Genomic DNA, 15346 nt, shown 5'->3' with positions numbered 1-15346 from the left:
CCGTACAGTTGTTTCCAGCTGTGACTTACAGCTTTAAAACGAGGGGCGGGGGGTTAAACCGGTAGCCAAAATTGCACCAAGAAAACGCACAAACAAAGTTACTGAAACAATTTTGTTTTTATTCAGAACCCAGTAAAATCTTGCATGAAGACAATTACACTTCTTAACTATCTGTTCTTCAGCGCCACATGCACAGCTTTTTTTTTTTTTGCTTTTAGGCAAGTTGTTTCTGTGTGTGTTGCATTTGGCCTGTGTAACCCCATTTCCTCTGGCTCACTCCCCCACCAGCACATTCCTGTTTTACCTGTATGTAGGTGTCATGTAAAGGCTCACAGTTTCACAACTAACATACCACAGGACAAGACCAATCGTGAGCTTGCTCCATAAGTGATGCAGCCTGCAGATTTCCAAGAACCAGTCAAGAGTTTCCCGTCGCAGCTGATTTAGCCTTTTAAGTTTTTCCTCGGCTGCTTTCAGGTGCTGACCATTTAAAATCACTCCGAGTGAGGCTTTTGCACTCATAAGGGTTTGCAAACGCAATAAAGTTTAGGCTCAATTTTTATGATTCTCTCTGTTGGGAAAATGTGTGACTTCCACAGTTTTCCATGAGAGGGGGACAGAGAACCATTAGAGAAAAAAGAAAGCACATTACGTAGACTGCGTATAAAACTGTGCTGCTACATTTAAACATAGTGTCTCCGTCCTCAGGTCAAGATACATAACTAATAATAACATGGATATATTTATGACCCCTGATAAATCCTAACAACCGATTAAAAAGAACGTGTTTTTGTTTTTCTAAGCTGTCATCCCCCCACCTATTCTATAATGAATAAATAAATAACTCTGCTTTAGTAATAGTGTTATATCCCCTAAAAGCTCTTTTTTGATTTCCTCCCACCAGTAGAATCATTTTCATGCTCTCCAGAGATTCATGCAGCAATCTAAACTCAGTGATTTTGGTCCACACTGACATAATAACATCACATAGTTGCTGCACATCTGTCTGCTGCACATTCATGATGGAAATCTCCCATTCCACCACATCTCAAAGATGCTCAATATGACTGAGATCTGGTGACTGTGGAGGGGATCTGACTGCGGTGAACTCATTTTCATGTTAAAGAAACCCGTTTGAAATGATGTGAGCTTTGTCACATGGTGCGTTAACCTGCTGGAAGCAGCCGACAGAAGATGGGCACACTGTGGTCAAAAAGGGATGGATGCGGTCAGCAACAATACTCGGGTAAGCTGTGTTTTTTAAACGATGCTCACTGGTATGGGTCCAAAGTGTGCCAAGAGAGTATTCCCCAGACCATCACACCACCACCAGCCTCAGCTCAAAGCTGAATGTTGTTTATGCCAAATTCTGACCCTACTACCTGATTATTGGAGCAAAAATTAAGACCCATCAGACCCCACAACATTTTCTAGTTTTCTATTGTCCAGCTTTGGTGTAGCTTTATTTTCCTGTTCTTAAAAGTGGCACTCCGTGTGGTCTTCTTCTGCTGCTGCTTGTAGCGCTGTCAGAAAAGCTCTTCTGCACAGCTTGGCTGTAATAACTGATTATTTGACTTGCTGTTGCCTTCCTGTCAGATCGAAGCAGTCTGGTCATTCTCCTCTGACCTTTGTTATCAATGGGACATTTTCACACAGAGAACTGAGATATTCTCTGTAAATGCTTTTTTCTTCTATTTTTTGGCTTCATTAAGGTCTTAGATTGTTAAAGCAGTGTAAAATTCTTTATTCCTATTATTTTAATATGTTCAGATACTATTTGTTTTTCTGTAATACAGTTATCTAAACCTATTTTCAAGAAAGTCTTCTAGCAGTTAATTTATTTAAAATCAATAAGCACTCATGTTAAATGTAACATGTAAAACATTTCCTGACATTTTAATGCAGAGGTTATTTAGGTAAAAATGACTTGACAAGTATTTTTCTTAAGGAGGCATCTGGTTGACATGCTAGGCTCACTACTTCCTGGATTAAAGAAGAAATACTACCATAAAAAACAGTTTTCTACTTCATTCCAACGTTTGTTTAAAGACCACCAAAGTCATCCTTTTACTCCCATTTTCAAGGTATTTGCTTTTTAAGAGCTCTGGCAACAACAAGAATTTAATGTGTACATGTTGCTCTGCACATATCACTGATGGGCCTGCCAATGGAGTGCAGGGGTCAAATGTTCAAACCGGACTGTCAGTATCAGATGTTCCAGCTGGTACATATATTACAAACTCAGTGTTTGATTTGGCTTCCCTTTTCAGGTGACTGACACACAATTTCACTCTTCATTCGTGTAAAAAAAATAGATTTATTTGAAAGGTTTTGTAAATGCAAACAATAATTATTTACAACAGAGAGCTCCCGTCATGAGATCAAGCAAATATATGGACAGTAGGTACACTCTGTCCTAATGTAGAAAGTCAAATCCAGTTCAGTTGGACGAAATCTTGTCAGACTGGGCTTCAGTGACCTCGGCATTATTTTCAGTGTAAGCAATTCAAACCCCATCTTCAACAATTCACAGTTTTTGTTTTCTTTGAGTTTTGTTTAATAGTAAATGTGTTTTAGAGCAGCCCACCATCAGGCATTCCTTCATTTCACAAAGACGGAAAAGCTCTAAAATCCACTGCTCCTATCTGCAGAAGAGCATGTCGACCAGCAGCTCCAGCAGGTTCGCCTGTCCTATCACAGGCCGGAAGAAGAGTTCAGCGATGAGGCTGGGGGTGATGCTCTGCAGCACGGAGGCTGTGAGGAGGATTCGAGCAAAGCGGTCCCCATCCCCTGGGTGGAGGAGCTGAACCACCTTGCTTAAGGCCTGCTGAGCTTCCTGTTGCAAGCCTTCCACAAACAGGGCTGCCTTCAAATCTGGTACGTCTGTTGGTGGAAAAACAAAACTGTAAAGTTACATGAATGCTTAATATTGCACACCATTATTAAACCACTGAAAATTGACCAGAGAAAGCTGAAGCTGAACACTTCGAATACATACCTGGATTAAATATCGTGGTCCCTTTGAGGTATGCGTACTCCTTGGGGCTCAAATCCAAACTCCAAAACTTTTTGAGGCAAGACACGAGTTTGCTGACACCGGCCATAGTGGGCTGCTCCCTTTCCACCTCGGGGCTCTCGGGTCTGTTCAGGAGGATCTTTTTCAGCATGCTGTCAGTGGGGATGTCCGTCACCTCAAAGTCCACGTGCTCTTGGGCCAGACCCAGAATGAAGAGTGGCGCCCAGCAGCTTTTCAGAAGGGCGAACTGGTCGTTTGGAGGCAGCTGGTTAAAGGCGGGCAAGTTTTTCATAAAATTTAGGGTTTTTACCAGAACCGCTGAAGCTTCTTTGCAAATCTCCGACGGCCTTTTCAAGCACACTGTCCGTCGCGCCTCACATTTGCATCTGTGAAGCACTGAATTGTAGCTGAAGTTGCCTTGGCTCGGTCTGCTGCCATCCATTTGGCTCAGGATGTTGTACAGGATAGGATTTGAGGTCCTATCACTGCTTGTTGAACAACAACACGCGCTGTCCATTTTAACCGAGTCACAGATTGTGTGGGCAGTTAAATGAATCCTCTCGCAGGATGGGCTCTTCACGAGCGTGTGAGCACAGCTGCTGCTGCTTGGAGTCTCCCTCTATTTATAAGGCCAGCCCAACCTGCTTTAGTGGACCTTGACTTGTCAATACGTTCCATATGAAAAACAACTGTGTGCTCTGCCAGGTGACTGGAACAACCCTGGGAAACTGATAAGCTTTTCTCAATGAAAAGGAGCTGCTGAAGTAAAGTCTGGCTATCAAGAGGGCTGGGTCTTATCTTGTAACCGGTGTCATTAACCCAGGCAGTACCAAGCTACCAAGGACTGCAAAAGTAATCAGCCCCACAGTGAGCCCCTGCTTGCTGCCAGCTCACACCTGTAATACTGGAAACAGGCCAAAGTAGACTTGGGTCACTGACCTGCGAGATAACTTCAAATAAAGTGTTTCATTTTTTTCCCCAAATAAAAGAGTAAAATCCCAGAAGACAGCTGGAATTTTAAAACTCTAATTTAGTGGAAACTGGTTGTAAACAGCCACTTTGGTGTTATTGTCTTTACCTGACAATGTAAAGTGCCCTGAGGCAACTGTTGCTGCGATCTGGCACTATAAAATTAAACCAAATTATTTGGCAAGGAATCTTGACTTTTAAACAAGCTGAGTTATTACTATTTATATTGTGATTTTAGCCAGTGGAAGCTTTATATAAGAGAAGTGTAATTCAGCCACCTCCAGCTCACAAGGGTTGAAAGGCTGGACATGTGTTTGATAGAGCAGACATTTATTTTCAGTGCCACATTGCAATGTAAAGACTACAAGCATCCAGTGAAAACGCAAATTCTGCACAAACCTGTGAAGAAGAGCTAGAAAGCCTTCTTGTGTGCCACAGGACAACCTTGAATATGGTTCTATTTATGGTACAGAAATAGCGTTTCAGCACTATCACAGACTGGTAAATGGACTTTTACTTGCATAGGATCAGTTGAAATCAAATTCAAACTGCTTTCTACAGTCTCACACATCCACACAGCACTATTATCTGTGCCTAAAACACCCGCTCACACTCTGATGGATACATCAGGGGGGACTCAGGATTCAGTATATCACCCAGGAGTACTTTGACACCCAGACTGGTGGATCCGCAGCTGCCCAGTGGTATTTCATGTATTTCATGTTTTGTATTTGTAACGGATGTTCCAATGAAAAGACCGACACCACTAAAAGTCCAGATCACTGGCAGTCTCGAGAATCCCTCCCTCCTGTAAAGATTAATCTGCAGTTTGGGAACAGGCAGAGATAACTGGTTAGTGGATCACAGGTCAAGCTTTGTGAAACACGGGGACTTACTATTAAAGCAGGGTCAGGTGATTATGATGATTCTGAGGCGACTGGAGTGGGTGCGTAGCCGTTTATCTATTAGCTGGAGAATCCACAGCATCTGTACAAAATGACCGCTGAGATATTTCAGCCTACACCCAAGAAGTAGACTGCACCGTACCTGCAGCCCTCCAGCTCTGCTCCATCCACTCAATAAAAAAACAAGAAACTAATGTGTGAGAAACCGCTCTATTGACACAACTGCTACACACATTTTTTTTCTCCCACCACCCCCAAAAACAATTATTTTTCACAATTAAACACAAAACCACCTGCATAAAACTGTTATTTATTGTTTGTTATTGGTTATTTTTTGGGGGATTTGGTTTATTATTTGAGGCTTAAGTGTTTTGTTTTTTTCAGATGTATGTAGGGATTTACTTAAAATTGACCTTGGAAGTTATTCATTTTTAGGGCAAATCTGGAACCAGGAATTTTTAGAAGTGTTCTTTATCATTGTGTGTTGGGATAAAATTGGAAATTGTGTGTCTTATATTTTCACAAATACACACACAACTATTTAAAAAAATATTCTCAAGTCAATATAAAAGAAATCCAGATCAGTCTGGATCGAACTCCTGTGTACTGTGAAGGGAATTTCCAGCCCTGGCTGTGGTGTGCAGACTTTACGGTGATTGCCCTGATACGTGCTGTACTACTGTACTGCGAAAAAATATCTAGTAAACATTTGTACTGGCCTTGGCAAATTATTGTACTCATGAGGTTGATCTTACTTCAGTCTGTGACATTCTTATATCTCTTTATATATCAAACTAACTTTTATGAATTTTCTTTTCAAGTTTATGAAACTTGAAATGAGCACAACAAAATCCTGTACGTGGAGTTCATGGTGTCCGTAACAAGTCGTACACTTTTCCACTTGTCATTTAAATGCATTTATCCTATTTTGTTATCTTCCCCGTACCTGGCACCGAGCTTTGGGGCCGATAAGAAAATGATTTTATTATCGTAAGAAATAAACAAACAACCCAATGTGGAAGACCTCTGGTTTGAACATCCAGTGCCATGAACTATAGACAGTAAAACATTTATGATAGTCAGTGATCCCGGGTGCCACCATATATGATGTACCATCCTCGTTATTTATTGTTATTTAGTGACACATTTGCCAAAAAGCCTGACAAGCCCAGAAGCTTGAAACTGGAAGTTTAAGAGGAAGATCTGAACTGCAGGGTACCTGTGTCAAGGTCAGTCCATAAAGTGAATGACCGTAATAAAGAGATTACACACCAGACACAACTGGCAGCGCCAGTCACCGAATATTTGTTTTACGTTATCAATGCCTTTACTCATTCCTTGAAAGAATACATGAAAAATGTTTAACAGCCCTGTTTTTTTTCCAGGATGATCTCATTATGATGGACAGTATCATATCAATCATATGGGACACGATGTCCGTACTCACAGAAGCCTAATCGAAATGGACCACAGCTTCAAAACATGATAAGACGCACGGGGTTATCTTCAAGAGCGCGCTCCCTTCAGGGAAGTGACCTATAATGCACTCAGCAGCCCTCAGGCTTCATCAAGCATGCTGACAGTTGTAAATGCTTTTGATAAGGCCCGTGTTTATAGAGGTTTGGAGCAGGCACAGACGGGCACGGAGGACAGACGCTTATCTCTGCCAGGACAGTAAAACGAAACGTCCTTCATACTATAAGTAGAACAACCACTGTGTTCGGAGTAAAGGGAAGCAAGATGGTGATGAAGTATGATGTAATAGACAGGAGCTGAAGACTGTTTTCCTAATATTTTCAATATTCATGCACCTTAAAAGAATTTTTTAGGACACTTTACTGTAATTGCATTATTGGATTTGTGGGAATATGTGTCAACAAGTAGCTCAGACTCATCTTCACAGTTTTCCCAAAACACTGACTGACTGCCTGAACTTCCACTGCTTCCAGTTTTTTCAGGCCACTGAACGTTCCGTGCTACCACGTGGGTGCATGATGGACGTCATGTGTTGAACATGACTTTTGGCCTTGACCTACTGCTAATACAGCGGAGGTTCATTTGCCTGGTTCCATTTTAATAAGGTCATCAACCCAAAGATGATTCACACAGGGTGGCCTCATGGGAACATGTACTCAGGAGAAGAAAAAAACAAAACAGAATCACTAAATTAAAATTCAGATTGAAATTGCATTTATATACACACTGAACTTTAATTGCAGTGAAATAAAAAAAACAAAAATTTTAAAGATGTTTTTGAAGATGTTTTTTGTTTTTGAAGCCCTTCAGTCTCAGATGCCATCTGATCGTTATGGGTCTGAGTTGGCACCAGTAACGGCCTTAATTTGGGTCGAGGATCATCCACAGTCAACTGGATCCTCTGGCTCAGTGCTTGTGAAATTTTTTTGGGTCTTCCACTTGACTTTTTTGTTCCATAACCTTCAGGATCTTTTAAGAAATGACTGTCTTACTGCATCCCACCTCAGCAACGATGGCGCACTGCGAGAGACCCCGCTTGTGCAGTTCAACAACCCGACCACGTTCAAAAAGAGAAAGTTTTTTTGCCTTTGCCATCAGAACGTTATGACAGTGTGACTACCTGACAGAAAATGTCAATGAATCCACATTTCTGCACAGATTTGGCCTTTTAAAGGCATGTGGTCCTAAACTTTGATCAGCTGTAAAACAGCTTGTTTCAGTTTAAGCGTTGTTTTCAATAAACGCATGCTCAAAAACATGTTTTATCTCACTCCCATTTCTTCTTGTTGCATGTTGAAGCTCTACTTGGAACCTTGCTAAGATATAAACATCAAAATATGATTTTTTTTTTTTTTGCCATTTTTCAAGTGGTCTTAAGCTTTTGATCGGGACTGTATATAATAGACACCCAGCAAATTCTTTGATTTATAACTGCTTCATGCATTTAAAACGTTTGATTTCTTTTTCTGTGTATTCCTTAATAAATAGACTGAAATACTTTGTTTCATTAATATTTGAAAGGCTGCAGCAGGATATATATGTATATGTGCCAAAGCTTTTATTGCATTGGCAGTGTGTTTGGGATCATTGTCACGCTGAAAAATGAAGCTACTGCCAATCAGATGCTTTTCACGTGTTATTGAATGGTCGTTCAAAATCTGACTATACATGTTCATAATTTCACCAATTGTGAAAAGAGCCCCAACACCACTGAAATTTTAAGGACACACTGCACACCATGCTGAGATATGCCAAGTTTTGAATGGCCTTGTTGGTGCGCAAATACTATTTTATGTATTTCAAATTGTGTTATCTTTGGCATTTTTCATAGGTTTGACTAAACAAGTGGGAACTAATCATGTGTTCTTTGCCACTTAAAATTGGTTCTTTGCTTAGCTGTCTCCTACAACACAGGTTCATCTCTTGAGTTAGGTGGCTGTTTTATGATCTAATCACATATTAACCACATCTACTGTTGTTTAATTTTTATTTATTTTTTTACATCACACACGTTCACACAAGCACATTCTCAAGAATTTCTTTGAACTTCCACTAATCAGGGGGGTGATGACTAATGCACGGTGTGTGTGTGTAATATGATGTGTGACATAATGTCAGAGTCCAGACACCTGAGTCTAGTTTTACTGCCCATTACTATAAAAATACAACAATAAAAGCTGAGGTGAAGGACAAAGCAAGGGTTAACTTTGGGTTAATGAACTCTGACTAGATATATTTCTCAGCTGCCTCTTTCTCTTTTATCCTTTTACTAGTCATGTTAACTTAAACAGTTTTGAACAACTCTTGGTGTATTTCTAATGAAATGAAGAAGGTTTTACTGTGACCATTATTAAAGAGGCGGAATTGGCAACTTATAGTCAGTGTGAAAAGAAATATACCTGTGCAGCCAAGTGAGACATGATTAAACCTGTTGTCTATCAAAGCACATCGATGCCACTTTGATGTGACCTCTTATAATATATACTGTATGAAAACATTAAGACCATGCTTAAGCAGTTTTATTAATCCAATGGTCTATTTACTGAGCTATCGGTATTGGCATGTATAATGGCAGATAAAAGAACATTTTAAAACTAAAGGAAAAATTGGAGAAAGACAGATCAACCATGTAAAGAGTGTTAATTTTAGCAGCATTTGAAGGAATCTGAATGCAACTTCTGTGTTCATAACTTACCTGTTTGGGATGCCACAAACACAGCAACCAGCTGACCTGTGTAGAATCGAGCGGACGGTAAACAACTTAATATAAAATATCATATAACAAATTTGGAATATCAGACTTTTAAAAAACAATAAAGACAAATGAACTTTGTCCTTATGTCAAATGTCAGTATCAGTATTAGTTGGGCTCTATTTTTTTAACTTGATGTTTATGATTTGGGATTTTCCATCATTTTGTTTTCCACAAATTACACAGCACATTTATATACAGACTTTAAACACCAAAAATTCAACCATTAAGACCCAATATGTGATTTTAAGCAATCTGATTATATATATTGAGCAGCACTGGTTACTGGTTGTGTGGATGTCAGGGGGGATTTCACAGTGAAAATATAAAAAGGATCAAGACTGGTGATTGTTTGGATATGGTCTGGATTTTTGTGACGATTGTATTTTGGGTCCCTGCATTAGTTTTATTATTATATTGCTGCTTTTCTTTCTTTAATGTTTATTTGGATTTCTGTTAGTTTCTGTTTTGGACTTTGAATTCAAGCTGATTATGAAAAATGCTTTTTATTTTTTTCTGTCTGTCTGTAGTCAGGTGTTGGTGTCCTGAAAACGGTGACTGACAGACATACACACTAGCTGGTACATGTGAATTTCCACTGTATCTACATTGCACACTAAATAAATAAATGTTTAAATACTGACATTCAAAATTGAGCTAACCGTTTCTGTAGTCCTTCCTTTACTCCACTGCATTTGTCTGACAGCCTTAGTTACTTATTAAATTTTGAGATTACAGTGAAAAACTGTGGATCTCTGGATTCTGTGATTTTGAATTTGATATTTTCTGCTAAACTGAATGAGGACGTGTTCCTTTATGGGTTGAGAGCCTTCTCCTTCTGATATATAAAGAGTTAAAAACGGTCTTGGATTAGCTGTAACAAGCTATGTTCAAAGGTAAACAGGGTTGTTTTCTGAGTCCATAAAAAAGGCTGACTTTTAAGAGCTACCTGGCTTTGACCGGTCAGGGACGCTATAAACGCAGCACTCATATATATTATGATGTATTGATGTATATTAAACTGTACGCACATTATAAAAAAAAAGCGAGCTTAAATGAGCTCAACATTAAACATTTACATCCGTAAAACATAAACAATATAATGCAGCAGTCTCATAAAACCAAAAAAAGCATATGCAATAGTAGAAAGAGAAAAAGTACTTTCAGAAAAGACGTTAGGACGAGAGATATGCTCTCCAGATATCCTAGATTTAATTATGATGGACAATTCAGCAAAAGGGAGTAAAAAGGAGGGATTTCCCGGGCTGATTTTATTTAATCAGATTTGATTAATTAAAATGTTTTGCTCATAACACCTAAAAATTGCGCAGGAAAAAATATTAGTGTTCATTTTGAGATTAAAATCGAATTAAACTATAATATATTCCGACTTTTAGAAAAAAGGTCGAAAAATTATTTTCAGATAATTCTTTCAAATAACTCCCTGAAAAAGTTCCTGCAGGTTTTGCCAAGATGTCTTCTTGCGTTTAAGTTTAATACCTTATGATTTTTTTTAACATGCTTAATAATTGTTATTTGTAATTATTACTAATGAACGTTTATGAAATGATGAGCTTTACTTCGTAACGTCTGCGGAAGCGGATATGACGTCATTTACGAACGTTCCTGAAGATAAACAATCATGGCGGACGCTGAAGCTGACCCTCCGGTGTATTTTGCAATAAGCAACATTCCCGTCGCGTTTCGCTCAGCGGACCTGAGGAATTATTTCAGTCAGTTTATAGAAAGCGGAGGTTTTCATTGTTTTCACTACCGACACAGGCCGGAGGTTCTCAGGGAGTCCGGAGCGCCTGAGAGCTCGGTGTCTGGAGATGACTCGGAGCCCCGTTCCTCATCTTCTGAGTCTGCTGAGCTAACAAAGATCACAGCCGAGCCAAAGCCGGCGGTCAGGTCGTGCTGCTGCATCGTCTCAGTTCGCGCTAAGGACGCTGAGAGGTTCGTGAGGATGTATGCGGGGAACCACTGGATCGACGCGAAGGGAAACTGGCTAGCAAGACGATGTGTTATCAAGAGAGTCAAAGTTTCCTATGACAAAGGTGAATGATGTCATATGCGACGTATTAATGTGGCACATGACACATTAGTCATTGACAGGTCAAGGTGAGGAGTATTAGTTATCATCCAGCGATAAAAGCTGTAGCTCCTGTGCCTCTGCTGTGAGCCTTAGTAGAAAATCACAGCCTGAATTATAAAAATAAGAAATTATTTATTTATCTTATATTTGGGGAAATGCTTTTAAATCAACAAAGCAAAACTGAATTTTAAAAGATGTGGAGGATTATTAAAACGTATTACGTCCAGGATGATTTCCTGGATCTGTCCTTGTGGCAGTGAAGCTGACATGGGTGGTATATTTTGCTGTTAACTGTAAGGTAGCATCTGCCTCTGTCTCCTATCCCTTGAAGAAGATGCAAAGGACAGGATTGAGATGGAGGGAGATGAGCTGTGGTGACCCCCTAAGGAGAGCAGCTGAAAGAAGAAGACAGACATTACAATGTTAAATTGGCTGGGTCTTATATACTTTAACTTTTTTCTTCTACCTGAACACTTGCTGTACTTCCTACAGCTTGTCTCCTTCACCAATTCATAGAAGCACTTTTTAAATTGCTTTCTGTCTAACACTGACACTCTGATGGATGAGAGAAACTTGGTTAGTTGCTGAAGCTGCTCAAAATACAACTGTGTTGGAGAGGGATTCCAAAAGATCCGCCGTGGGCAGCATTTAGTGGAGAGAAGACAGGAAAGCTGGGACAAAGAGCATGGGCAAGACACACAGTAAATGGCCGTGGGGCAGATTTGAACTTAGGCCTCTCTTAGGCAATAGCATTACGGCACACGGGTCTCTTATACTGGTGTCTGAAAGAACTTGATTTTATTTTGAAGAGACCTCCAGCTGAACCAGGCTCAGGCTGGAGCATATAGACAACAAGCAGGACTAAAAAAAGTTAAGATCATGCAGTAGTGGCATATTTAACATATGGGGAGTGAAAAGAGAAGTAAGAGATGCATGAACTTTTCACATCATGTGGTTTTTGTCACTGTTTGTACATGTATTATTATTTTTTCTTTCTTTCAGATGACGGATCTTTCCCCTATAAAACAAAGTATGAACAGCGGCACCGTGTTTCCTTAACAGAGCGATTCACAGAGGCCGACCTCAGAAGCCTCTCCGAACTGAATCCACCTGCTCTGATGCAGAACGGGAATGTGGGAACACCCGTGAAAGTGTTTCTCCAGCTCATCCAAGCCTGTCGCCTGCCTCCACGCCTCATTCGGAAACTGGGGCTCACTTTCCCCAAGACCAGTTCCAACCGTCGCTATGGGAACGTGCCCTTCCAGTACCATGACACTTGCACACTTCCAGCCACAGAAGAGACTGTATTAACAGCTGCTGGACATGAAATATCAGGACCAGGTACTTTGCCTGGTTCATCCTTAGGATCGAGGCAGCTGGGTGATAACACAGAAACCACTGAGGCTGATGAAGCACAGAAGGAAGACACAGAGGAAGAGGATGCGCAGTCGAATGCTGATGATGTAGGTTCAGTTCAGACCTATCAACCAGCTGTCTGTCAGCGTGTTGGATAAATGTGTTGGTTTTAGTTTGTGTCGGCTGTCCACTAGGCGCAGCCTAACTAAAATCATCATCATCCCTTTATTGTAGTTTGCTAATTCCTTCATGTGATTGATTGTAGGATGATGACTGCTGTGAGGAGTGGGAACGCCACGAGGCTTTGCATGACGATGTAACAAGCCAGGAGCGAACCAAAGAGAGACTGTTTGAAGAAGAGATTGAGCTGAAGTGGGAAAAAGGAGGCTCAGGTCTGGTGTTCTACACTGATGCTCAGTACTGGCAAGAGGAAGAAGGAGGTAGGCACCAAAAACACTAATGCACTTTGAAGAAAAAGGCTTGCATACTATACTAAGTTAATAAACGAGCAATGGGGTGTGCAGGTTATTAAGCAAACTTTAGGTAAAATAGGTGTGGAAAGGCAAACTGAAAGTTCTGTATGTGTTAATTAGTATAAGAAATCAATTCAGTCGAGATGCTGACAAACAAATTCCGCTCTACAATAACATACATTAAAAGATAATTGCAAATATACTCACGCTGGCCGCTTTGTTAGATACACCTCTTCAGTAGCTTGCTAATTCAAAAATTCAATCAGCCAATCACATGCCAGCAACTGAATGAGTTTAGGCATGCGAACGTGGTCAGGACGACCTGCTGAAGCTTAAACCAAGCATCAGAATAGGGAAGAAAGATGGTTTAAATAACTTGAAACATAGTTGTTGCTGTCAGACAGTTTGGTCTGAGTATTTCAGAAACTGCTGATCTTCCGGCGTTTTTCGCAAACAACCATCTGTCGGGTTTACAGAAAACGGTCCAAAAACAAGCAAATATAAAGTTAGCAGCAAATTGTGGGTGAAAATGCCTCGTTTGGTGTCAGAGGAGAACAGCCAGACTTCTTTATGAGTGAAAGCTACAGTAGCTCAAATAATCACTCGTTAAAAAAAGGGGGGGCAGAACAGCATCTCTGAATATGTTAAACCTTGAAGCACATGGGCTACAGCAGCAGATGTCTGCTAAGAACAGGAAACTGATGTTCACAAAAGTTCAACAACTCCGGACAAAAGAAGACTGGAAAAAAACGTTGGAAACATTGGAACATCAGAATTAGGAGTAACCAACATGGAAGCATGGATTCATCCTGCCTTGTGTCAACTGCTGGGGTGTGGAATATTTTCTTAGCACACTTTGGGGTTCTTAGTACCAACTGACCATCATTTAAATGTCACAATCTACTTTCATGTTGCTACTCGCCATGAACATCCATCTTTATGACAACAGTGTACCCATTTCCAGCAGGATAACATGCCACGTGAAAACACTGAGATCATCATAAACTGGTTTCTTGAACATGACAATGAGTCCACTGTTCTCAAATGGCACAGTCACCAGATCTCAATTCAATAGAGGGATGTGGTGTAACCAGAGATTTACATCATGAACAAATAGCTAACAAAACAACAGCGACTGTGTGATTACATTCATGTGTGTTTCTCTCATTTTTCAGACTTTGATGAACAAACAGCCGATGACTGGGATGTTGACATGAGTGTTTACTATGATAAAGGTAACTTTTTTTACCCTAATTAACTAAACTGTGCTCTATTAATGCAGAGTCAGATTTCCTATAACCAAGTCCTTTTACAGATGGAGGTGACATGGATGCTCGAGATTACGTCACAATGCGGTATGAAAAGAGGCTGAGGGAGGGTCATGAAGATGGATCGGGGCACAATCAGTCTATTGGCCGCTTTGAGAGGTTCACTAAGGTGAGGAGGTTGCCATCACATATAACTTAATCTAATCTTTTCTCTTGTTACACATCAGATAAATGCACATATATTTTTTCTCTGATTAGGGCTTTGGGCGTCGTGTGATGGAGAAACAGGGCTGGAGGGAAGGTGAAGGCCTGGGAAACAGCCAGATTGGAATTTCTGAAGCACTTGAAAATGAGGGGCAACATCCCAACTGTAAAAGAGGCTTTGGGTGAGCATGAGCACAATCAACGGAAGACTTTGATCGACTTTGCTCTCCAGCTGACGGCAGGTCGCTTGTTCCAGGCTCAAGTGTCAATCAATACTGCTATTCTTCACTCTCATTGGTAGTTGTTTCGATCCTATGGAGGAAGTTAAAAGAAGTTAATTTTACATCCAACCCACTTCCCAACACTATTCCGCCCTTAGTCACTTGAAATTGCAGGATGTCACTCACTTTGCTTCCAGTGTGGTTGCAGCTTAACAGCTAATATATACTAATGTAATTTTAAGCTTTGGTATGTGAGGTAGGTGATGCTGATGCTGTGTTGTTTTTTTCCTTTTATTTTTTGCAGGTATCATGGAGAGAAATTGGTCTTACATCCTATAAAAAAGGCCAGAACAGATTATCATATAACTACAGTGTATGATAAACCCAAAGACATAGACAGAGGCGATACCTTGCTGAGACGGCAGCCGAACACAAGTATGAAGTACAGAGGCTGGCAACCAGGTGGCAGCATTGGCCCACAAAGATCACAAAGATGACTTTAATAAAATTTAATTAAAACCATTTTAACATCATGGAACTCTTTTTTTAAACACACACACACACACACACACACCTATATCTATCTATCTATATATATATATATATATATA

At 40.3% G+C, this 15346-nt stretch overlaps 2 protein-coding genes across 2 annotated transcripts; one reads left to right on the top strand and one right to left on the bottom strand.

Moving 5' to 3' along the window:
* Positions 1–2641: 2641 nt before the first annotated feature.
* nr0b2a (nuclear receptor subfamily 0, group B, member 2a) lies at positions 2642–3533 on the bottom strand. Its single transcript, XM_063487837.1, has 2 exons — positions 2999–3533; positions 2642–2883 (listed from the first exon to the last, which is right to left on the bottom strand). Exons 1-2 carry the CDS (start codon positions 3531–3533, stop codon positions 2642–2644), a joined length of 777 nt encoding a protein of 258 aa, XP_063343907.1.
* Positions 3534–10750: 7217 nt separating this feature from the next.
* gpatch3 (G patch domain containing 3) lies at positions 10751–15257 on the top strand. The gene is made up of 7 exons (XM_063486241.1): positions 10751–11175; positions 12216–12676; positions 12835–13009; positions 14218–14277; positions 14358–14479; positions 14569–14696; positions 15040–15257. The coding sequence occupies exons 1-7, from the start codon at positions 10761–10763 to the stop codon at positions 15230–15232; spliced, it is 1554 nt and encodes a 517-aa protein (XP_063342311.1). The 5' UTR covers positions 10751–10760; the 3' UTR covers positions 15233–15257.
* The last annotated feature ends 89 nt before the right edge of the window (positions 15258–15346 follow it).

The sequence above is a fragment of the Pelmatolapia mariae genome, linkage group LG10_11 (assembly GCF_036321145.2).
Source record: "Pelmatolapia mariae isolate MD_Pm_ZW linkage group LG10_11, Pm_UMD_F_2, whole genome shotgun sequence".
In the NCBI taxonomy this organism is placed as follows: domain Eukaryota; kingdom Metazoa; phylum Chordata; class Actinopteri; order Cichliformes; family Cichlidae; genus Pelmatolapia; species Pelmatolapia mariae.
This window is presented reverse-complemented; position numbering and strand designations above follow the sequence as displayed.